This window comes from Scylla paramamosain, chromosome 42 (assembly GCF_035594125.1).
Source record: "Scylla paramamosain isolate STU-SP2022 chromosome 42, ASM3559412v1, whole genome shotgun sequence".
In the NCBI taxonomy this organism is placed as follows: Eukaryota; Metazoa; Arthropoda; class Malacostraca; order Decapoda; family Portunidae; genus Scylla; species Scylla paramamosain.
Genome location: NC_087192.1, coordinates 792,501 through 818,836, shown reverse-complemented (window position 1 = coordinate 818,836; position 26,336 = coordinate 792,501). Strand labels below are relative to the sequence as shown.

The window sequence follows — 26,336 nt, the reverse complement described above, 5'->3', positions numbered from 1 at the left end:
TATATATATATATATATATATATATATATATATATATATATATATATATATATATATATATATATATATATATATATTTTTTTTTTTTTTTTTTTTTTTTTTTGCATCCAGCAAGGCAAGTTCACACACACATTAGCCATCTAAGTGTTGGAAAAATTACCAGCCAGTTACATATCAATTGCCTCAATATTGAATATCTGTATACCAAGCTGAGATCCCTTTAAAGTTTGGCAGCAGTGCCAAAACATCAAGCTGTGCCTCATGGCTGGAATAAAACTACCAAGGAGGAATTTTCAATCTTTTAGTTCCATCATTTCAAGTCACCTTGGAAGATACATGGAGTACAAAGGGAATGTTCCTCCACACCAGCCACAAAAGCCTGGCCATGTGCCCTGACATGTAAGAACTTAATGTTATGAATGACTACACACATTTGTTCTATCACTGCACCTATCATAAGGACATGCAGGATTTCTAGCAGCACTACAGATGAAATGTCCTATTCTCACATTTCTTTTTCTATTTAGATCTTAGAAGTGGAGACTGGGTTCACCAATACATGATTCCAGTCACCAGTGCACTAAGTAGATATCATCAGTAAGACATCTGGCTGCAAGCTCATTGTGATCAACTATACACACTACAGTACACAGATACTCAGGTATGTAACATCTTGGATAGATGGGGTTGTAATTATGAGTCTTAATGGGGATGACATCACTGAATTTCTTGTGGAATGGCTAAGTCAAACCACTGTATGTCCATTAGAATAGCAATTATGGTAAAATATAAAGATAGTATAAATAAAAAATGATGAAGGAAAGCAATGAAAAGTTTTAATAAGCTCTCATGCTCCAACTTGGGAGCAAAATGTGATATCCCTTCAGTTTTAGTTCTGCCAACTTTTCTACTTCCACATCTTTCTTGGATTACATCTTATGTGCTGGAAAGGACAAGTTATAAGGAAACAAAGAAATATATAATTATTATTACATCTTATTATTATGATAAGTTTTGTGCAGTATAGGAGGCTCATATGGAAAACATAAAAATATACTATACTAAAAGCTACAACACAAGCTTTCACTAGGAAGCAGCTCTCCTTAACTCCCTAGTTACAGCTCCAGAACACACACACACACACACACACACACACACACACACTGGTAACTGATCATACTTGTAGTGGCTACAACTCTTTCTGAATACTGATTGCAAAGAGCAGCAGTGGACTTGGGGAAGGTAACAGAGTAGGCCATGGCTTGGGGCCCTGCATCCCTAATGGTGCTACATTATTGTTACATTACATATGCTGCAACATTCTACAAATTTCAACCAAAATAATGTGAAATGATAGTGAAAAACATTTAAAATAAAGTAATATGAAAGACCACTGGCCTAGGGCCCCATATATCATAAATCCGCCACTGGCAGTGAGTAAATGAAACACTGGTTCCCACAATACTGCAACATTACTGAGATCTCAAGGATAAGCTCCTTTGGAAGCATCATGAATGGGGTTTCTCAGGACACGGCTTGGGCTGCTCAATGGAGAAGGCTGTGGGAATCCATACACTGCACTAAAGGCGGCTCGGTAATTATTCTGTGAGGCAATAGATGACCTGACTGATCCTGCTGCATCCTGGTGGTTGTGCTGTGGGCTGCCATTACGAAGCTGCTTCAGGGTGTCTTGCAGGACCGGCACCCCGACTACTGATCCGTCTTCTATCTGGCTCAGGACTGTGGAGACTGATGTTGCCGCTGCCAATCGCTTGTGTCTGTAGAAATATGATGTACTTTTCTTTTTTTTCCCCATAGAAAAAATTTGTTCTTGATATGAAGTTTCATAAAAGTGCAGGTGATGGTGAAAATATGATCAGTACTTTTGTCTCAATAGGAATGTGATGAATGATTACATAAATATTATTCTGCTTCCCTCAATTATGCAATGAAAAGGAAAGTTGAAAATAGTTTGTATTGTTTGGTGTGTAAATACTACAATCAATATTTCCATTAATAATTGTTTTATACTTCATTGTATGCAAGTTCAGCAAATCTGATGTCTTCTCTGTCTCTGAGAGCAAACCACAGTCAACAAAACAACAGTCAACTACCATACACTGTATAAGCATCAGCTTCATCAACAGTTGTATTTCTTTTTCTGTTTTCAACTATAAGATTCTTTTCTCTCAGACACTACATTGTAAGACCAATTAACTATTGCATATTGCATTCATAGTGTTGTGTTCAGTGAAACATTAATTATAATGAGGTTGTGACAAAGAAAGAGAACATATGAAAAGATAAGAGAGGAAGATGAAATTTGAGAAAACATAAGAAAAAATTAATAAAATTTTTTAATAACAATGGTTAAAAAATAATGCAGACAATAAAAAAATGAAAATATGCACAAATAGCTTAATGTACACATCTCGCTACTTAAATACAGTAAAACATCACTAGGTTGGATATCAGTTAAGTTGGGCACTTTTAAAGGGAAAGAACTTGTAGAAAGCAAGGAAGGTGCAGCACAAAAACCTCAATGAAATCTGTCTACAAATGGTATGTGCAAGAAAGAGCTGAAGGGGTAAAAGTGTGCAGCCTGGATGTCCAGCATGCTGCAGGGAGGCCTGCTGAACACCTTGGGGACAAGAAATTTAAATGCAGTGCTGGGTGTTTGGATGTCAGATTTTTTGCTTAAGTCAGATTGACCTTCCCCCCAATTAGTCCAACTTATTGAGATTTTACTGTAGTTTATTAATTGTTAAGTAAAATTTGCACTAAATAATTTTTGTAGTTATAAAAGTAACTCCAATTAATAATTATAAATATAGATATAAATATATTACATTTAAAAATTTAGATGCTATAAAAACATGTAATATAGTGCAATACTAACAAATCTGTAATCATGTAGTACAATATTATATTTTTAAGTTCTGAAAATGGAAGGATACAATATGTAAAGTGTACCTGAATTTCTTTGCTTGCTGGGCAATGATTCTCATTTTTGGAATGAAGAGAAGTCCGAGTATGAGTGAGGCAAGGATGAGCAGTGCCACACTGGTGGTGGGGGCCTCCAGGGAGAGAGGTGCCAGGTAGCTCATGATGGACCACGCCACCACCACTGGCACCGACACACAGGACGTCAGCAGCAGCCAGTGTCCCTGTGGGAGTCATGCATTGCCTTCACCACAAACACCAACATCAATACTACATAGATATACATAACTAATAATAGTGTGTGTGTGTGTGTGTGTGTGTGTGTGTGTGTGTGTGTGTGTGTGTGTGTGTGTGTGTGTGTGTGTGTGTGTGTGTGTGTGTGTGTGTTTGACTTTGCTGTCTCTCAGAAATTCATGACTTAAGATGTTCTAAGAAGCTTTTCTAACGCACCTCATTGTGGTTCCTCTGAATCTTGCGGTTCAGAGTAGACAGGACAAGGCACAGCAGCAGCAAGAAGAGCAGGTACACCCTTGTGGCCAGTGTGGCAAAGTGCTTCTTGCCACACAGCCGACCCCCACTTGGCTCAACTCTCACCAGAGGATCCTCCCCGACACTCAGGCCGCCGGCATGCCCCAGCAGACACAGTGCAATTTGTACACCCAGGATAAACAACAGGGTGATGTGTAGATTCACTTGAGATACCTAAAACAAGAAAAGGAGATAAGAAACTATAAGTATAGTAATTCATACATCCAAAACATGTCCCTGTCTGTCAGTCTTGGTGACCTCTGGTGATGGACAGCTTGAAGTTACCTGTTCTACAGAGGAACTTAAGTGAAAACATAGTATACATATTGATAATTACATGAACTGATACTACTTATGAATATGTGTTAATGTAAAGTAGGTGATACTCCTATAAAAAAAAAAAAAAAAAACAGTTTTACTCTATCAGCAATGCTCAGTGTTCATGATAACAGATATGACAGGTTCATTACCTTTCCCTCAGCACCAACAGACACCAGGGCTCTGAGTTGCATTGCCTTCACCAGCAGCACGCCATAGCACAGTGCCAGGCACAGGGTGGGTGCCCACTGCCGGACAGAACAGGTGATGGCAGACGGCGGCAACACATACACCACACAGGAGGAAAACACTCCCATCACACCCATCAGGAGCAGCGTCCCTAGCACCTGTGGGCAGAAACCACACAGCATTAGCCTTTTAATACAACAGTTACTTGCCTTCCACTTCCAAAGTCGAAAAAACAACCAAATTGTGTATATGTAGTACTACAACCAACCTTTTGCTCTAGTATTTACTTGCTGGGTTTATTCCTATAAAGAACTAAAAAAAAAATAAATAAGTAAAAATGAACAAAATAAATGGACAAATAAAAAGAAAAAATAGGAAACAATATGATTGTCTATACATTCATACATAAACAAATAACAGTAAGAAAATAAGAAAAAACATGACTGTTTACACTCATACATCTCACTGTTTTTTTTATCTTTTTTTCTTTATATTACTTTATGATTTATAATAATTAACTTTTCTTCTTTTGAAATCAACACAGACTTCCACAAACAGGTCCTAACCTCAGCCTCTTCACTGGACAAGAAATCTCATGTCAATACTATATCATCATAATTCATTCTACTCCTCACGTATGAGTATGCATACATATGTTCTCAGAAGAGATCATTAGATTTGTGCAATTTATCTGACTCTGACCTTTTCTAGAGGTTCCTCTTAAATCTTCATCTTCTGTTTCTGACTGAAAAATTTCTTTATATACATGTATATTAAAATCATATCATTACTCTATGATAATTTTTTTCTTTATCAAATTATAGGTATCTTTATTTTCCTTAAACTAAAACTTCTGACTCTATCAAAGACTAAAGGACTAAAAGATAAGCAAATAATACATACATATGTACATATAAACACATATAGATAGATAGATGGACAGATAGACAAACAGATTGGTAGACAGATAGATCGATATACAGTAATAAGAAATGGAGGTTCCTTCAACCTCTTGTTTGTTTCACTGCTATAGACATGGCACGTCACTATTGTTTTCTTTTTTTATTTATACAACTGGCCATCTTACGATGGGTTGTGGCACCAAAGAAAACCTTACAGCACAAGAATAAAATCATACTAAGTTAATCCATCACCAAATGTTACAAGTATCTCGCACTCAACCTTACCTGTGGTCCCTGGAGAGTGCCATCGCACACCCGTAGTGCCACGTACACAGTGATGTACAGGGATGCCACCACCCCTAGGCAGGCTGTCACCAGCACTGAGAAGGCCCAGGTGCGCCTCACATAGTCCTGATCCAGAAGCAAAGTCATTAATGTCACCAATTTTCTGTTATACAGATTTCTAACTGTAATAGCTTGAGTCTTGAAGTACTGAAAAAGCTGATTAAGGAATACTGTGATAGGCAGTTATCACCAGTTGAGCCCCTGATGGAAACTTGAAACATTGAAAAATTTAATGAAGGGACAGCTGTGATGGGGAGTGACCTTATAGAGAACCGTTGGCACTGCAGCTCTCAACACACTGTAACTGACAAGCACAGGAGGGTTCTGACAGTGCTGATATTCACACATCACCAACTTCTAATTCAACTCTGATGTAAATACAATCATTTTTAGTATAATTTTTCTAGTCATACTTAAAGAAAAAATAAGTTTGATATCAATAAAAAATATTATTAAGAATTTTTCAGTATAAAAAATAACACCTCTGCCTACAAGGGAAGTCATTAAAACCAATAATTAAGGCCACATAAAGTCAATATACACTGCTTTGATATCACAACAGCTTACCTCATGGGTGACCAGTTCAGCCTTTATCACAGTCTTGTGCCTTCTTGCTTGCTGTGCCACCAGGCTCAGGGCAACTCCTCTATGATGTTTCTCTCCTTTATCAAAGTTTATAGTTTCTCCACTGGCCCACTCCATTCCTGTGTCCTCACAGTATGTTCCTACCTGTGAAGATCCATAAGTTATCACTTATGTATTATGATAATATACAATCTTTAGACTGTACTTTTAAGAAATTAAAATATGCATAGACTATTATACAGGATTTAGTTATGGTGCCCACATTTGTACTGTAGGAGTTCTTGAGATTAACTGTGAGTAACTGACAGGGATGAGTGGGGGTGCACGGCTTCCCTCCCCTCACTTACATAAACACTGTCATAAGAGGTGGAGGTATTCCCTTCTGAGAGAAGGATGATGCAGTCTCTCATTATAGTACTGCTGATTATGGTACTATATTTATTATATCCACTTATATAGCAGTGCACCTCTAGATCATAACTGGTGTATAGTGTATACAGATACATACATATATGTATAACAATGTGAGAAAACAAGCTAAGCAGGTGTTAAGGAAAGAACAGAAAGTCAGAGTATTGTTTCAAGGTGGAATTAATCCATGAAGTTCCATGTTCTCCACTGTTTACTTTGTCTTCAGATGGCAATGGATGTCAATGGAAAACTGAAAGGTATAACACAATAAATCATCATCACTCACAGTAATGAAGAAAGAGCAACACTACAATTGCCAGTGAAGTAAGGTTGAGCCTCTGCACAATTCACTCATGGATCTTTTAATGTATTACATTTGCACATTTTCATATACATAAGGCATGACTGGACATGATTTAAATTTTACTAATATTGAAATAGTACATACAGTGAACTTTGTCAACACTCCTGTCACAGCATGCCAACATTCATGTGTACTACAGACTACCTGTCAGTCTTATTGCTTGCTTGTAATGGAAGACAGTCATGTCAGACATGACATGACAGTCATGAAAGACATGTTATAGAAGAGATGACAAATGCCTGTACAGCCACAGAGGCACAGTCTGCTTACCTCACGCAATTCATGAGGAGTGATCTGTACAATGATGAAAAAGTTGTTGAGTCTGTTGGCTATGTAGCAGATCCGGTCAGTACCATCAGTACACGGCAGCTTCAGTAATTCTTGCAGCACATCTGCAACACAGAGCACCATGTTAGTGTGGATTGGATCCATTATTACACTGTCTCATGTGAACTTGTGAAAATTGTGTCAGTTTACCTTGATGCAGGTCATGCCACAGCACCTCCAGGCAGTGCACACCTTCGGAGCATTTCTTGATCTGCACTCGACGGAAGGCAGCAGCCAGGGATGACACGGCACTGACAGTGGCAGTAACGGTGGAGCCCTGCACCAGCCTTGCCAGCTCCTCCTTACCCACACAGGGTGAAGCTGAGACACTGAGAACCTGGGGTCATCATTTAATGTATAAATGTGTTTATACTACAATGATTAGTTATATTGAAGATTATGAAGCTGTGCCTCATGAGGAAAAGATCTTACTAAAACTACAAAGCTTTCCTGTTCCATGGACATGATACTGGCATTACTATTACTGGCACAGCTTTGTTAATAACATCAATTTCAAGTAATGGAAAATTATGTTGTGGAACAAATGATTAAAAATAAATAAATAAAATAGTACCACTTACATAGTCATCATTATTATTTTTAAATTACCTGTTTATCTATCAATACCTGATGACTGTTCTCTTCATCAGTGAGCAGTGGCGGCTCGTGACTGTTACTGATGGGGGGGCTGTCTCACATTCAGACAAATAAAATCTTAAATGCTTTTATTGTTATTGTTTAACACACCATTGATTGATAGATTATAAAGATAGATAGATAGATAATTATTTAATTCTTTAGGTCTTATCCTAACAGTAAATGCGTGACTTCCTTAGTGGTGGCTTAGGCTATTTGAAAAGGAAGTCCATTCTCCTGTTCCTGTTTTGTGCAAACAGATCAATAAATTGAAAATTGAAAAATTGAGTTCTTTCAATGCAGAAACCGTCTTTGCTTCTTGTGCCATTTTGCAAAATACAGCTAGGCCTACCTGGGAAAAGAAAAAAAAAATACTATTTTATACGATGTTTCTGTGATTTTACACCATCTATGATAATCAAGATTGAGCACAAGCCATCACTGATCAATAATATTTTAAAATCATCCCTGACAAATTGAAAAACACGATCGAAAATAAGACCGACACAAGAACACTCACCGAGCCACAACAACGGCCGAGACAAGACTGCGCTGGACGCAGTCCACACCAGCGTTTTCAGATTGTTTTGGTCATATTATCGTACTAAACAGGTTGAAATTATTGTACTTCTGGTAAAGTTATCGTACATATGTAATTATTCCAAATATTATGCAAAACTGCCACTTTCCAAATACAGCAGAATTTAGGTTATATATATATATATATATATATATATATATATATATATATATATATATATATATATATATATATATATATATATATATATATATATATATATATATATATATAGAGAGAGAGAGAGAGAGAGAGAGAGAGAGAGAGAGAGAGAGAGAGAGAGAGAGAGAGAGAGAGAGAGAGAGAGAGAGAGAGAGAGAGAGAGAGAGAGAGAGAGAGAGCATATGTACAACGAAAGACAAAGCAACACACACACACACACACACACACACACACACACACACACACACACACACACACACTGCATAAGCATATGTACAACGAAAGACAAGACAACACACACACACACACACACACACACACACACACACACACACACACACACACACACACTGCATAATCATATGTACAACGAAAGACAAGGCAACACACACACACACACACACACACACACACTGCATAATCATATGTACAACGAAAGACAAGGCAACACACACACACACACACTGCATCACCATCTGTACAACGAAAGATAAGGCAACACACACACACACACACACACACACACACACACACACACACACACACACTGCATAACAATCTGTACAACGAAAGACAAAGCAACACACTGCATCACCATCTGTACAACGAAAAATAAGGTAACACACACACACACACACACACACACACTGCATCACCATCTGTACAACGAAAAATAAGGCAACACACACACACACACACCTTGAAATACCTTGAAAAAAAATAAATAAACACTGAATATTTACTAGGAGGGACTGGAAGGGAGTTAGGGAAGGTACCACTCTGATAACGCCACGGCTGGGGGGGCTTGTGACGTCACGGCTGGGGGTTGATGACGTCACAGGGAACGTTATTTACGTACGTACGTATTTCATTTTGAAAATGACCCTTCTAAAAAACGCAGCTAGACAGGAATGCTTTATAAATTCAGACTTGCCACATATTTTAACTAATGCCAAAAATAACAACACATTTCAAAACGCAGTAGTATTAAAGATATTTAAAAAGAAGTATCTGGAAACTGTTGGAACCTTCACCCCATTTAAAATCGTTTAAATGTCCACCCATTCTGGCTTAAACATAACGGAAAATACTTTAAAAAATCTGAACTATTTTCTAAAACCATTTAAAGTGAGCTACAAGCACAAATAAAAAATCTACCGAAAAAAAAATCAATATTATTGGAAGTTGAACACGAATAAAAACAAGTGTAAGGTGCACGCATTTCACTGAGCGGGACGGCAACACACTAAAAAAAACACTAACTATTTTTTAAAACCAATAAGAACCTAGTACAGGCTGAAATAAAAAATTTAGTTTTGGGACCGTAAAAAAAAACGCCGAAAACGGCCCTCTTATTTACACAAAAACAACGCCAAAATCACCCCTTTTCCCGCAACACACGCGCTCAAATAACTTAAAAAACAACGAAATATTTTTACAAATCATAAAATCTTAGCTACAAGCCGAAATAAAATACTTAGGAAATAAGAAAAAAATATTGGAACCGGAGGGGGCTGGGGAGCCTTATCCAAGATGGCGGTGGGGGCCCAGTGGAGGGGACGACCAACCCTTCTCACTCATTTAAACCCTTGCCAAACTTAAACTAAGTAAATGCAGGTATATCTAACGAGCGGATATTAAAGCTTGGTCATGTGGCTCTGCTTTGCGACAGTATTGGTTTAAAACACTCACAAATAAGATAGATAATGGCTCATTAATAGAGACGACCCAGATTGTTTACATTTTCATTAAGTTAAATTTTACGGTTTTTAGTTACGAAACGAGGCTGACACAGGGATATATTGTGCTGGAGGTTAGATGAGATGCGTTAAAATGAGTTAAAACCGTGGATTGTTCAGTTAATCATTAAAAAGTTACGTTAAGTTACCTAAATTTATTCTAACACTTCCTGACCTTACTTCCCTGTGGTGATGATGGTGGTGGTGGTGACCTATCTTCCTGCCTCCTCATCACTATGGCTGGCTGTCTAGCACCTTCTCACAGCCAAACTTTTCTTTATTTTGCTTGTTTTCACCCACTGCTGCCTTCTGCTGCACACTGCTAGAGCCCCACGCCTTCCTCATTACCAACTAAAGGTTTAACTCATGGGTAAGCCTTGGCAGCCACTGTGTAGGCGTGGTTACAAAAAAAAAAACAAAAAAAAAACAAAGTCTGTCAGGCTGGGAGTTGAAACAGACGCGTACTATCACCACCCATATACGCTACACACTGACGTTAACTTGTCAGGCAGCACTCCACACTCGCGATTCCGCCCGGGAAGCCTCCCCTCCTATTTCTCCCCGCTTTCGTATCATTAAATAGTAAATAATTTCCGTACTTCCTCATTGTTTTGCAGTATTTTTTTTTCTTCAAATAAACATATGAGAATTGGTGTTTCCATGTGAATGATAGTCAAACATAAATAAATTAACATTATTTTCGTGAATCCTAGAAATCCACTGGGGGGGGGGGGAGAGGCTGCAGTCTCGCAGTCCCTATTGACGAGCCGCCACTGTCAGTGAGCTGAGGAGATAAATAGATAAACATCTGAAACTTGTTCCTGGGAACTCCCCCAAGAGGATGGCCATGACGGAAGAAAAATTTTACACTTTCATTCTTCCCTAGAACACTGTTTATGTTCACGGCTCCATTCTATATTAATTTCCCTTTGTACATCCAGATGCACCCTAACCATTCAGTTTGGTATCAAATCACTCTTCCTCTTAGGCAATATTCAGTGATATTTTTTTTTTCTTTCCCATCTTTCAACCAATTTCAACTGTAACACATAACCATAATTGGCTCATTCATCCTTCATGCCCACTTCTGCCACATTTAGCCTGTTTAAAAATGCCAACCCCAAGAGAGAATAGCGCTGGAATGCTAAAACATAGTGTGATATATTCCAAAGAAAAGTGAGCACTGAGATTGTAAAAATTTAAACAGCCAAGTCAAAAATGTTTGGAAGTACCTTCCCCCTCAATCAAATTCCCCAGAGCAAAGGTGGGCTATACCTTTTCTGATACATGAGGTTTTACCTTATTATTTATAATACTGCCAGTGAAAGAAGCAAACAATTGATATTCATGTTACTTAGTGAAATGGATCACATACCATTTACATTATTCATATTACATATTTTTAATTTCCAGCAACACAGTGATGAATTGTGATGAAATCTGCAAATGATAACAGTAATCAGAAACAGAAAACAAGATACAGTGGTGCCTCGCAATTCAAACTTAATTGTTTTTTTGTTTTTTTCTTTGAGGGGGGCTGTTTGAATTGGGAATGTTCTAATTGGGAAGCAATTTATCCCATTCAAATTAATATAAAAAAATCCATTCCAGGTCCCAAATTCCCCCTATTTTGAACATTTTTATGGGTTTATGTTATGTCCTAAACATAGAATTGAATGAAAATAACCTAAATTACAGAGAAAAATTCAGTAAAAGAAAACATGAAGTACCATCTATTTCAGTGAATAAGGTGTAATTGAATCCTAAAAAAAAAAGTCACAAAAAAGTGGGGTTTGAACATAAGAACATAAGAAATAAGGGAAGCTGCAAGAAGCGACCAGGCTTACACGTGGCAGTCCCTGTATAAAATATACCTACCTATTTCCACCTATCATCCCCATCCATAAACCTATCTAATCTTCTCTTAAAGCTCCCTAATGTCTTAGCACTAACAATATGATTACTGAGTCCGTTCCACTCATCTACCACTCTATTTGAGAACCAATTTCTTCCTATCTCTTTCTTAAACCTAAATTTTTATTTCTTGTTCTATCCTAGTTGCTGATCCTAAGAATTTTGCTTACATCCCCCTTGTTATAACCTTTATATCACTTAGACTTCTATCATGCCCTCTCTTAAGAATGTAAATTTAACAGCTTCAACCTCATCTCGTAAGGAATACTCTTCATCCCCTGTATCCTTTTAGTCATTCTCCTCTGTACTGATTCTAAAAAACCTCTATCTTTCCTGTAATGTGGGGAACAGAACTGCACAGCATAGTCTAGATGAGGTCTGACCAGCGCTAAGTATAACTTTAATATTACTTCAGGCCTTCTACTTTCAACACTCCTAAAAATTAATCCTAATACCCTATTTGCCCTGTTTCTGGCCTCTGTGCATTTTTTTCCTAGACAGAGTTCAGAGGTAACTATAACTCCTAAATCTTTCTCGTAGCCTGTACCTACCAGAGTTTCGTTGTTTATTGTGTATGTACTGTGTGGGTTTCCTCTACCTACGCTAAGTACTTTGCATTTGTTGATATTAAACTGCATTTGCCATCTGTCCGTCCATTCATTCATCCTATCTAAATCTGCCTGCAAGGCGATGACATCCAATTCTCACCTAATTAATCTACCTATCTTTGTGTCATCCGCAAATTTACTAACATCACTACTAATTCCACTATCCAAGTCATTGATATAAATTAAAAACAACAATGGCCCTAATACTGATCCCTGTGGCACCCCACTAATTACATGACCCCACTTGGATTTAGAGCGAGGGTTGTCCTATATGTCAGATACAAAAACGACCTTAAAATTTTAAAATATGAAAGAGAGAGAGAGAGAGAGAGAGAGAGAGAGAGAGAGAGAGAGAGAGAGAGAGAGAGAGAGAGAGAGAGAGAGAGAGAGATGGAGGAATTGGGGAGGGATGTGGGCAAGGGGAAGGGAATGGGGTGGGGAGTGGGGAAGGGAAGGGAGAGGAGGGGAAGGGAGAGGGGAGGAGGAACACTTGAGGAACTGACCGCTTGAATGGGTGCTTGTGTTTGAACTGGATGACTGCATTCAAATTGGAGGACAAAATTTGTTCACTAACTGTGTTCAAAATGGGTGTTGTTTGAAATAAAGGACGTTTGAATCACGAGGTATGACTGTACTTTATACTGGAAGGATGTAAAGCAAATTAAAGAACTGCATGGAGCAGAGGATGCATAGACATGGAAAGGCAAGAATGGAGTTTCCAGTCACTGTTATTTGGAGGGAGTTCCTGCAGGCTGTGTTGTATTAAAAATGGGTATAATTTGTAGATTAAGCTCACCTCTGAGTCACAGTGTGCTATAGTGTCCATGTACTGCTGGGCAAGAGGGGCTACCACAGATGTCTTGTTGAGGACAGCTTCAGCAAAGTACTGGCTGAAGACTGGGGTGACAGGTGAGTGGGACTCTACTAGGAGAGAACCAGTAAATTTCTTCCTGATCTGTGAAAAAATATGGCAAATAACTGATGAATGCATAAAACTAATTCAGCAAATCTAACAGTTACTTATCCTGACAACATATAGATGAAGACACAAGGTTATACATGTTCCAGTTCTATGTACTGCTTTCATGAGGTCATTCAGCCACAACTATCCTCTGCAGGCAGCTTCCCTGGAGGAGAGTTGGGAGTTGCGTGTACATTGCAACAGTGATAAAATTTTAAAAAATCAGTCGCACCCCTTTTTCAATGAGTTCCCTGGCAAGAGATTCTTCCCCAAGAGTTGAGAGGACCCATCTCAGGCCAGTCTTCTTTACTACTTGTTCGTCCACTTCTGAGATGAACACACTGAGCTCTGCAGATCTGAGCAGCAGCACCACCACCCCACCAAAACTCTGTGGAAAGAATTACTTGTTTTATGTACAAACCAGATCTCTCCACTGCTTGCTTGTATACTGGTCAAAGACAAGTCCAAGGCAGAGACCAAAGATGTTGCTGTCTTACCACATTGTTGCTTATGAAGTGCATTATTTTCTTGGTCAGGTCAGGCTCAGCATCAACTTTCAGCAAGTGCAGAAGCCTCGGGCTGCCTTGCAAGGCCAACTGCTGCAGCATGTCAGATGCATGGGTGAAGCTGGACACCACACTCATTCCTGCAACTTCACCTCCTAGATGCTCAGCAGCCAAAAGAACTGCCTGTAAGTGGGTTACATTGCTATAACTGGGCATATAACTCAAAGATGTGTATATAATGCTGTAATTTTGTAAGAAAAACTTTAGAAACAAATATATATATATATATATATATATATATATATATATATATATATATATATATATATATATATATATATATATATATATATATATATATATATATATATATATACGAATAGTTTTACATCATTTTTATGCTATAGAAGTACATGCATGTATCACTGGTGTCTTATTAAAAATTATGAGGGCTAATGCTAGTAGTAGTAAATATTGCCCTGATCCTTGCAAAAGTGGCTATTCTGACATGTGTCACTTCTTTACACTGGAGTCACCTCATCTGTGGCACAGAGTTACTTTAATTTAAGGAACATGTGGCAGCTGCATGGCAGGATGGGATAGTGAACCTTGGTGTTGTTGATAAGTTACTCTGTGTAGTACATGTATGGACAAGTACAAAATACTACCTTTGTAAAATCCTCTGCTCAAGAAATGTGTTGGCTGCTCAATGTGTGGTAACCCTATCAGTGTCCATAATGTAGTAACCCTCTATAGCAATGGTTCTTACTTAACCTTGTTGGAGATACTGAACCCCACAAGTTTCATGTGTGTATTCACTGAACCCTTTGCATTTGGAAAATAAAATAGTACACAAAATGAACCATGCACACAGACCTCTGCTGAACCATTGAGACTGACTCACTGAATCCCAGAGTTCGATCAAACCCAGGTTAAGAACCAATGCTCTATAGCCTGAAGTGTGTGTGTGTATGTGTGTGTGTACCAAGTCTCTAACCTGCAGCTGGTCAGTGAGGTGAGGTGCTGTGGAGAAGAGGTTGTCAGCAGGCTTGGTGGTGTGGGCAGTACGGGCATCAGTGATGAGGGTGGGCGTCTTGAAGGAATGGAGTGACAGAGCTGTTGCAGACACTATCCGGCTGGAGCCTAGGGCCACCACACCTATCCAGACACAATCAGGGGTCATTACAACTGGAGCTGCCTCACACTGCCATCTTCAATAGTTAACCAGTCAGTGCATTATTTCTGATGGATATTTCTTGCCAATAAAATGAAACACTGAAAGAATTCAATCCATATATAATTATGTATGATCAAGTGTAATCTAGAATAAAATCTAAGTAAGGCTCACCCTAGAACAAGTGGCAAGGAGATAGTACATCAGCTGCTGTGAAATGACAACACCTTGATAGGTCAAAGAAACTATTATGATGTGGTGCTTTTTTCTTTTTTCTTTCTGGCTAATGATAAGCGTTTGGTCTGCATCTTTTCTAAACATGCCATGTTAATGGATAACCTAATGGACATTCTAATTTCGTGTGGGGATTTGGACTACGCCTTCCTCACTAGGTGGCATGCATGCACATTGGGCCTTATCTACCAGTTTGAACCATGTCAGCATGAAATACCCCAAATTTTTATATTCTGTGAGCTAAAAGTTCTGATAAAAAAAAAATACACACACACACATACTGTATCATTTGCTCTACGAATATGATGAAAATGTTGTCTTGTTTCTGTTTCTCTCCAACACGTTCATACGTCAAGGCATCATTGCTCTCGATGCCGCCACAGGGACACCCCAGAGAAGGGAGGATCGCGTACTTACCAAGAAGCGGCGCGTTAGGGGCCATCGTGTCCTGTCGGAGGCGTAACGTCTGTCGCACAGCCTCGCCCTCGTCCCCACACGCGTCATACACACGCATACCTGTGCAGGGCATCATCAGAAAAAAAAAAAAGGTAAGTGAAGCAGACGACTGGCAATTTCATGGAAGCGTACACTAAGTTCAACACAGACCATACAGAAAACAGGCTATCTCTCCCTTGACCTCGAGATAAACGTACACCAACACCCAGGTGGCGGGATGCAGTCATGGCGGGGTCAGTGAGCGAGGATGTGCGTACATGTACATACCAAATGCATCAATGTTTAAATAAGCTACTTTGGCTCACACCAACTTACAGGAAGAGGCTGACAGCCGTGCGTGATGGTAACTCAGGCGGTCATTATACCTTAGGGCCACGGGCATCCTTTTGCCTTGACAGCTGCACTTGTTTATTCCTATTCGTAACCTTATAATGTACGAATTATTAGATGCAAACAGTTGAATGATGTACCTGGACCATCGAAGGCAAGCAATATGTGTTACTGTGACACACACACACACACACACACACACACACACACACCGATAATGTAGTCGTGCTCAGACTGGTTGTTGATGGTGTCCAGCGCCCACTGTGCCGCCAGCACCTGCTCCACGGCCCGGGGCTGCACGGCGCCACAGCCTCCGTCAGGCCCCGCGCGCCCGTGAAGGTCCGCTACCACACCTGTGATAAGAAGACAGAGAAATTACTAGTTTTTAGTCCCCTGTCAGACCACAACAATAATGAATTACTACACATTTATGGGCTATTCAGAATTTTCTCATGTGTGTGTGTGTGTGAGAGAGAGAGAGAGAGAGAGAGAGAGAGAGAGAGAGAGAGAGAGAGAGAGAGAGAGAGAGAGAGATCCTTTAATGCAGTCTATTTATCATTATTGTTTAATTCCAAATAGAAAACGGCCGCACACCGTACACGCCACGTGAGCCACGACTCCCTTACCGCCAGCCTCAACAACGGTCGCCTCACCGTGACCCAGAAGGCCGCGGCACAGCTGCAGGGCCAGGCCAGGACGCTTCCCATTGACGTGCATCGCCAAGCGTCGCCTGAGGCCGAGCAGCAGCAGCAGCAGCAGCAGCAACAACAGAGTACCGACGCGGCGGGAGGGAAGGAAAAGGCCATTTCATCAGCTGACGCTCAAAAGGAACAGTTGTGATCCCGAAGGCTTTGCACATCTTGATGCCGAGTGATGCAAAGAGGATCCACTGGAACGATTCTTCAAAACCATAAATTAAGTTAGAATAGGCAAACCATTACGACCACGTACCAAGAACTCTTTATCTATTATATACCTTGTATAATACAGTATTGCAATGAAAATAAAAAAAAAATATACAGACATGTGTATGTATATCATCCATCACTAATATAGCACTGAATTTGTGTGCCACTGAAACAGTTTTATGTACTCGTACTGTATACGACAAAGGAGAAAGTAGCCGAGGTTATCTCCTAATACTCCCTGGAGCCTTACTCCAGGACGATGCTGTGTATTGCGTGAGCTACTACATTCCTTGATCCTTAGATCTTACGCACAGCCGTGGCTGAGATCCATCTACTTACTGGCAGTGAGGATCCAGTGCTTGGTAACACCCGCCGCTCATTCTCCACACGGACACACCGCACGCCACGCACCAGCGAAATAGCATAAGTTCTCCCAGATATCAACTCATGAGTAAATAGTCAGTCACACGTTACAGACGAGCACATAAGTCTATCTAAATCACCAACTTTGCATTCAAGTTTCCTTGTTCTGTTGAGAGATATTCTCTCTCTATCTTGTTCTTCACACGCAACTCACCAGTAGTTGTAAATAAATACCTTTGTTAAAGACCGATAGGTATTGTGGTATCTCTCTCTCTCTCTCTCTCTCTCTCTCTCTCTCTCTCTCTCTCTCTCTCTCTCTCTCTCTCTCTCTCTCTCTCTCTCTCTCTCTCCTTTCTTATACTTCATAATGTTGGTTAAGACGGTTCCTATAATATAGGGACTGTCTATATATTATATAGGTGTTAGGAGTTGCACGTGAAGTACCAGAGCGTGGGGAGGCAGGGGCGGCAGCAAGGGACGACTCACACATTTTGTCCGCGGTCCTGCGAACCACTGGTCTCCTTATGACAGTACGACAACCGGGACCGCATTCTGAAACGCTTCTGCCGGCACCTCCACTACTTGCAAAAGGCTCTAGTTGAAATGACACGATGTCGTTATGGTTCTAGTGATAAATTAACAAGATTTCTACATTACTGACAGGAGTAACATTCTTGAGAACCCAGCTAATCATCTCTGTGGCCTTTGAAAATATTCGTGGTGAGGAAGCAGTGTTTCTAAATAAGGGTTTTGTGCTTCATCTGTGTAACCCTGGATAAAAATACGTGTACAGGCACCAAGAAGTCCGCACTATCTCTGTTGTGAGTAGCGTGTTTAGAAATTGTACTTCAAACTTACACCACACTATGTTATGGCTGAAGAGACGCCGCTGAAGTTAGAAGGTTATTTTTATTTATTTATTTTTTTTTCAATGTAAGGCTACTGACATAACACGACGAATAAGGAATATAAAAAAAATAAGAGTCCACTAAGATGCCAGTCCATAAAGAGATAGCCAGAAAAATAATCCAAAACTATAAGAGAATAATCACTTGATCTCGACTCTTGTTTCTCGATACTTAGTGATCAACTGAGGCAGTCTATGGGAAGAGGTTCTTCCGCCTACTGGAAGGGGCTTGTGTTGAATTGGTTATGGAATAGAATATACCAGAGAGAGAGAGAGAGAGAGAGAGAGAGAGAGAGAGAGAGAGAGAGAGAGAGAGAGAGAGAGAGAGAGAGAGAGAGAGCTGTACACTCACCAATAACAGCATCCCCCGGCACGACAAGAGGCGGCCGTTCGAGCATCGCCTCGGTGTGGCCTTGCATCACCACCATCACCACCACCACCGCCGCCAGCCTCTGTGGGGAGAAAGACATTATTATTATTATTATTATTATTATTATTATTATTGTTATTATTATTATTATTACTTATTATTATGTATCTTTTCGCTTATTATTCCTTCTACTGCTAACTGTTCTGCTACTGCTACTTTTAGTTTTTTTCTCCTTTTTCTTTTACATCATATAGGATTCCGGCCTAGGGCAACAAAAAGGCTATATTTAAAAAAAAAAACGGCCCACTGAAGGACCCAGTCTTCAAAGAGCGTAGTCAAAAAGGGTTATCCAAAATTTGAGGATAAGTGTCTTGAAACCTCCCTCTTGAAACAGTTCATGTCAGAGAGGAGGAAATACAGAAGCAATACAACTGCTACTACTGTTGCTGCTACTACTACTACTACTACAACTGCCGGTGCTGCTGCTGTTGCTTTTTTTCTTATTCATCCTCTTGGAAGCAGGCCACACAGTATCTCTCAAATACCACTAATCTTAGCACAGCTGAAGCACATCAAGAAATGAGTGAAGTTGCGCATAAGTTGGAACATGAAAATTCGTCATATTTGAGAACAGAGAAAATGTATTCTCTTTTCTTAATCTTTATAGTTTCGATGATAGTACAGTATTGCTTTCTGTTCTGGAAGGAAAGTAAATTCCTGCAGGTTAAGTGATTAGCATTATTTATTCCCACAGGTTAAGTGATTAGCATTATTTATTACTTACTTTCTAAATGACATTTCGTGAGATTTGAGCACAGATGTTTACCTGCTTTTTTATTTGTTTGAGCTTTTTTTACTTGAACTTAACTGCATTTTTGTCTGTCACATGTGTTTGGTTTACTAAGGTGACGAGGTAAAACAAACAAAACAAACACAAGAAAATAACACAGATGTTCTTTCTAAAAGCTTTTCTGTGCAAGCTGCAACTCATCCTCATATCTCCTTGGTGCATCTTGTGGCGTGTCTTCACTATTACTTTCAAATCCTACAAAACGATCTCTTCCTCTTCTAGGAAATGGAATGTGTCAGCTGAACTATGCGTCATAGGACACACACACACACACACACACACACACACAGGAACGACAAAGAGGTGTGCGCTATAAGAGCTTATTAGAACATCAAGTCATGAATTGCAGAGACAGTAAACACACACACGCACACACACACACACACACACGTTCACTCTTCACCCAGCGCCAGAAAGTGAGGAATGAGCAGGAACATGCACATTTAAATCTTCCACGTGTTGCAACAATTTCATCATCACAATATCCAACCGCTGCGCCAACACCACGCAGCAGCAGACCAATTGCCAGACATGAGGCGCGGAGAGCTACGCGTGAACATCTAATCTGAGCACACTCGCCTCCCACAAATACATAATGGAAGCACAAACAATGCTACGTCAGCACATCAAGACGTCACACTGCTAATCCTGGACGCTGCAATGAAGAGCGCGATGTGTGTGTGTGTGTGTGTGTGTGTGTGTGTGTGTGTGTGTGTGTGTGTGTGTGTGTGTGTGTAGCGGCGAGAAAGTATGTATTGCCACCCTCTCACACCCACGGCCTGTTTTCTTCGTATTTTTTTTTTCCTTCTCTTAACTTTAGCACAAGAAAATTACAGTACCCTCCTCTTCCTCCTCTTCCTCCTTCTACTACAATTACAACTACAACTACTACCGCAACCACCACCAATACTACTATTACCACTTATTTATTATATAGCTATCCATCAAACATTCGTATTAAGGTCGTAAAATTTCGCCTTAAATCAACAGTTGGAAACAGGTGTTAGTGAGTTATTAATTTGTTGTGTGTGTGTGTGTGTGTGTGTGTCAACAGGTGTGGTAGGTTGAGTATATACATCAGTTTACTTCGCTTCTTTCCCAGTCATGAAGTATTCCACGGGCGTTTAATGCATTCAGTGTTGCATTAACTCTACCTCAGAAATCAGTCATTATGAAGGAATAGTAAGATTGCCAACGGAAAAAAAAAATAATAATAAGCTTCAGGAATGTTTTAAGCTTTCCGAATCGACTGCATGTAATCTTATAAATCCAATCTCAACAGCGAGAAAGAGCCAAGGAATCATTCACCGGCCTCTAATGGATGCATTTGAAGTTTTCAGAGGTGCTTTCATGATTCGCGTGAAAAAAAAAATCATAAAAACCCAATTAACCACCTCTGTAGGCTTTGATAAGAGAACTAATGAAAGTTTAAAGCGTTTAAGAATACAAGACTTCATTCTCCACGCCAGACTCCCAACCACACGAGACTTCTATGAGTGCTCCTTCAGGTCTTGATTCTTTGCAGTTCTCATCGTCTTCATTAACACCTGCACTTCTCACCTCCTTACACATCACCTGAAGGTCAAGAGAACTAACAATGGGCTCAATCTTCGCACTAAAATTAAGACTTCTACTCCTCAAGGCCTTAATTCTCTGCATTTCTCATCACCGCCATCAACACTTTTTACATCCTCATATGTCAGAGTCAAGATATCTAACAATGAACTCTTCTTGTGATCGACTAATGATTGTCTGTCAGAGATTACCGAGTCTCCGCAAGGCAGTGGTGTGTGTGGTGGGGTGCGTGCGAACCAGCCGGGTGAGGAGCGCCGGAAAATAGCTATACGTCTGGTTTGGTTGAATGCGGAACTGCTAATGTGCTGCAGGATGGAGTGGGGATAATAACAGGATCACGCGTGGCGGCCATCATGTATTGGGAAGAAGCTGAGTGAGGAGCAGCCGTGTGTCAGTTTACTACTCCTGCGACTGCTGCTACTACTACTACTACTACTACGTAACAGTACTACTATTACCACTGGAAGCGTACCCACCACCACCACTGCTAATGTAGCGACTACTTCTACAACAACTACAACAACTACTTCTACAACTACAATTACTATTTCTATTATAACTATTGCTGCTGCTACTACTGCTACTACTACTAGTATTGCTGCTGCTGCTGCTACTTCTACTGCTGCTTTATTTGTCAATACTACTACAACCACCAGTACTATTGCTATCACACTATATCATGATTATTACAACTACTACAACTCTTATTACTACTAAAATTGCTATGGCTGGTCTTCCTCCTCCGATCACTACTAGTACTTCTACAGCTACGACCACCATCATCACCACCACCACCACCGCCACTGCCGCTCGAGCACTGATTAGTCAGGACGCGATATGAACCTGAGGGACACCAGACGCATTGGGGCGTCTCACGAAGCCCTCGGTGCGTGAAATATTAATGTGTGTGTGCACTCATAAAAACCAAGTGATATTTCCTGCGGCCGCGGCGTGAGAAAATCTGAAAGTCCCACAGCAGAGAGAGAGAGAGAGAGAGAGAGAGAGAGAGAGAGAGAGAGAGAGAGAGAGAGAGAGAGAGAATGCATATCTTCTGAGCATTGTAATTTCTAACTAACTGAAAAAAAAAGAGGTAATGGTAATATCATCTTTCTTTCCTAATTGTTTATATTTCCTTTCTTTCTATGCCTGTCTTTCTAACTCTTAATTTTTCTTTTTTTTTTCGTTTTTTTCTAATTTTCATTATTTCCTTCTTTTCCATCTTTCTTCCCCTCTTTCTCTCTTTTTTTTCCGGCTGAAGTAGAAGCAGCAGCAGCAGCAGTAGGAGTAGTGGTAGTAGTAGTAGTAGTAGTAGTAGTAGTAGTAGTAGTAGTAGTAGTAGTAGTAGTAGTAGTAGTAGTAGTAGTAGTAGTAGTAGTAGTATACAATGAATATGCCGCAGGTTGGTGAAGGAAGAGAAAACGGAATTCACTCCTACCTTTTTTCTTTTCTGTGCGCGAGGTGTGACTGAAAAATTGCTTATGACAAAAAGAAGAAAAGTTTGCAGTACATGTGTAGCAATTACTCGCATCATGTCACTGATATTTCTGCCTTTCTTTTAGTGTTAGACATTGAAAAAAATATATAGACAAATAAACAATTAGAAAATAGATAGATAATAGCTATGCAGAGAGAGAGAGAGAGAGAGAGAGAGAGAGAGAGAGAGAGAGAGAGAGAGAGAGAGAGAGAGAGAGAGAGAGAGAGAGAGAGAGAGAGAAATAAAAGATGAAAAAAGATAGATGGCTATATAAATAAAGATACTGATAAATATAAATAGATAAATAAGTGAATGACTTGATAAAAAATGAAATTGCAGATATACAGATAAATGGATAATCTAACACAGATAAATTCATAATATAAACTGCCCCTGCTCTTCTTTTTTTTTCTTCTCTCTCTCTCTCTCTCTCTCTCTCTCTCTCTCTCTCTCTCTCTCTCTCTCTCTCTCTCTCTCTCTCTCTCTCTCTCTCTCTCTCTCTCTCTCTCTCTCTCTCTCTCTCTCTCTCTCCACAACCGGTACTCAATACAACCCAATCACAACACTGACGAGTCTTACCCTCGCCTCACCTGCAGCCTCAGCAATTACCTGAGATTTACCTGCGTAGGGCCAGACAACCGCTACGCCTCAACACACACCAAGGTCTCTCTCTCTCTCTCTCTCTCTCTCTCTCTCTCTCTCTCTCTCTCTCTCTCTCTCTCTCTCTCTCTCTCCTTACATGAAATAGCTAATTAAATCTTCCTTTCTTCCTTCCTTCCTTTCTTGATTTCTTCCTTCCTTCCTTCCTTCATCATAATCTGCACCATATGACCGCGATGTTACAGCGCTTTCCTTTTTTTTTAATCAGTCAACCAATCCTTCCTTCATCCTTCCTTCTTCCCTTCCCTTCTTCTATATTTTCGTTTTTATGAGTCAGAAAAAATTCTCTCTCTCTCTCTCTCTCTCTCTCTCTCTCTCTCTCTCTCTCTCTCTCTCTCTCTCTCTCTCTCTCTCTCTCTCTCTCTCTCTCTCTCTCTTATCGTACTTACATTGACAGGCAGCTCAGTTATTTACATAGACGCATCGTACACATTGACTGAATTATTGTACTTTGGTTGTAAGGTAACGGCCCTTTATAATGTAACGCAAGAGAATGACACCCTCTTTAATTTAGTGACATTCTTTCGTTTTTTCTTCCTTGTCTTTCTTTCTAGTTTTTTTTAGTGGTGGTGGTGGTGGTGGTGGTGGTGGTACTAGTAAGGAAATGAGTGAAGGGCAGCAAAACGCGGCACCGTGAAGTGAAGAACAATGAAAAATGAAAATAAGACACATGAATAATGACGCACCGAGATCACTTTATTCCTGTTTTTTGTTCAACTGGTTCTTGTTCTTTTTCTTTTTTTCGTTACTGTTAGTTATCCTTCTTTAAACGTACAATTTATAATAATAATAATAACAATAATAACAACAATAATAAACAGGTAAACTAATGAATTAATAAAGTCTTTTGATCTATCTTCTTGTTCTTCTTTTCAGTAGCATTTGGTCATATACGAAAAAGCAAAAATATAAAAATAAATAAATAAACAAATAAATAAATAAATAAATAGAATAGTTACGAGCACGTCTCTCAGTGAAACGTGAATGAAACTTTATGAATGAGATGAAGCAAGAACAAAAGATTAAGTTTGTCAGCTCGTAAAGATCAGGCAGCAATTACTGGTTCTGCTATTACGAAGGATGATAAGTTGTAGGTCTTGGCAGCGTAAGTATGGGGGTAAAATCTGGTAAGTAGATACAGAAGCAAAGTTTGGTGGACAAGTAAAAGTGAAGTTTGGTAAAGAGAAAACGTAAGTAAGGTTTGTTAAAGGGGTAGGTTAAATAGGAAAAGTTTGGTAAGTATGCAAGTAAATTTTGGTGAGTAGAATAAAATTTGATATGTAAGCAAAGTTGGTAAGTAGGTAGATAAAATAAATGAATAAATGATAATGAATAAAGAGAATGGTGGAGTAGTTTGGCACGTAAGTATCTGAGTACAGTTCGACATATGAGTAAAGTAAGCGAGTTAAGTTTGGCAGGTAAAGAAAAACTGATAACAGACAAGCAGAAAAAAAAAAGGAGAAAAAAGAAAAAAAATATTAACTTCAGTGAAAAAACAAACAAACAAACAAACAAACATACGCAGTCCATAAACGCATTGTTATACTCAGTGCAAAAGCAAATCAAACGTGGCCGAGAAAATAAGCACTTCCAGCTGGCAGAATAAGGGTACAGTAACAGAGAAGAGCTATGTAAGTGGACCAGATCGCAAAAGTAATATTGATAAAAGAAATAATAATAATGATAATGAAAAAATTGACTCGACAGATACAAACAGACACCCAAATAGGACAGACACAAACTCACAAACTGATAGACAGATGGACAGACAAACAGACAGGCAGAAAGGCATGAGCGGAGAAATGAAAGAGTAAAAAGAATGACAGGAAGAAAAATGGACAAGCAGAGACACTGACAAAATAAAGAAATGAACTGCCGGATAAGTAGACAGATAAAGCAAAAGTACTATGTAACACACACACACACACACACACACATACAAAGATAGGTAGATAGATATTTTACTGACCACAGCACACCACGCAGCATAATTGGAATAACTAACATAGTCCAATGAACTGCTCTTACACTAAACACATTAAACACACCTAAAACATTAGAAACACACACACACACACACACACACACACACACACACACACACACACGTGCGCATCTTCTTTGCTGACATTCGTGTGTGTGTGTGTGTGTGTGTGTGTGTGTGTGTGTGTGTGTGTGTGTGTGTGTGTGTGTGTGTGTGTGATTCCCATGAAAATTCGTACCTATGGAAATCGTCTTGTCCTTGAGGCTTAATAAGGGAGGGAGGGAAGGTGAGGGAGGGGAAGGGGGAGGAAGGGGGAGAGGGGCTACCACCATCACCACCACCACCACCACCACCGGGACTCACGCCGCTGACATCACTACTTCACCGGAAATCATGAGTCTGACGCCACGAACATCCACAGCAAGCTCACACTTCAGTTTCTCTCCCTCCCGTTTGTTCAGCACGCGAAAGGCCCCCGGGTTCCATTCCTGCCACCTGCCTCATGGGATCATCGTTGTCTTTGGCACCAGATGATCAGATAACAGTTGGATGGTAAAATAAAGACATGCAGTAAATATCCTTCTTAAACGTTTCAGTATTCTGTCTCAGCTACTTTTTAACGAGGACTAGTCGAAGTTAACGTTTTCAAGACTGTTGATATATATATATTTTTTTTTTACCTTGGCACATGGAGATCATCAGGTTAACCAATACAGTGAATAGAGTAAATGGTATCCTCAAACATTTCAGTGTCTCTCTCTTTTCAATAATCCCTGGTGGACGTTACTGAGTTTTCAAGACTGTATGTAGTGATCCATTCTCCCCGTTTTTCTTTATTTTTTTTATTATTATTAAAGATCAAGTGAGAGCTGGATAGAATTAATACCATTCTCAAACTCTTCAGTGTCGACTACTTTCAATTCAGTGTCGACTACCTTCAACAAGCTCTCGACTACTTTCAACAAGCTCTCGACTACTTTCAACAAGCTCTCGACTACTTTCAACAAGCTCTGGTGGAAGAAAGCGAGTAAAG

The 26,336-nt window shown here is 39.7% G+C and overlaps 1 protein-coding gene and 1 long non-coding RNA gene across 2 annotated transcripts in view; one reads left to right on the top strand and one right to left on the bottom strand.

The window, feature by feature from the left end:
- Positions 1 to 287: 287 nt before the first annotated feature.
- The window catches only part of LOC135093302 (uncharacterized), a 75,035-nt gene continuing 48,986 nt past the window's right edge, over positions 288 to 26,336 (bottom strand). Inside the window, exons 2-16 of the mRNA XM_063992440.1 lie at positions 18,743 to 18,842; positions 16,425 to 16,565; positions 15,844 to 15,942; positions 15,016 to 15,176; positions 14,010 to 14,201; positions 13,745 to 13,900; positions 13,348 to 13,506; positions 7,063 to 7,249; positions 6,856 to 6,977; positions 5,793 to 5,954; positions 5,166 to 5,291; positions 3,942 to 4,136; positions 3,394 to 3,645; positions 2,974 to 3,167; positions 288 to 1,778 (exon numbers count right to left, since the gene is read on the bottom strand). Of these exons, the coding sequence (XP_063848510.1) occupies positions 1,484 to 1,778; positions 2,974 to 3,167; positions 3,394 to 3,645; positions 3,942 to 4,136; positions 5,166 to 5,291; positions 5,793 to 5,954; positions 6,856 to 6,977; positions 7,063 to 7,249; positions 13,348 to 13,506; positions 13,745 to 13,900; positions 14,010 to 14,201; positions 15,016 to 15,176; positions 15,844 to 15,942; positions 16,425 to 16,565; positions 18,743 to 18,842 (2,541 nt within the window). The 3' untranslated portion in view covers positions 288 to 1,483. The remainder of the gene's footprint in view (positions 1,779 to 2,973; positions 3,168 to 3,393; positions 3,646 to 3,941; positions 4,137 to 5,165; positions 5,292 to 5,792; positions 5,955 to 6,855; positions 6,978 to 7,062; positions 7,250 to 13,347; positions 13,507 to 13,744; positions 13,901 to 14,009; positions 14,202 to 15,015; positions 15,177 to 15,843; positions 15,943 to 16,424; positions 16,566 to 18,742; positions 18,843 to 26,336) is intronic.
- LOC135093303 (uncharacterized) lies at positions 15,107 to 17,843 on the top strand. Its single transcript, XR_010263305.1, has 3 exons — positions 15,107 to 15,245; positions 15,783 to 15,974; positions 16,792 to 17,843. It is a non-coding gene; the product is annotated as an uncharacterized LOC135093303 (long non-coding RNA).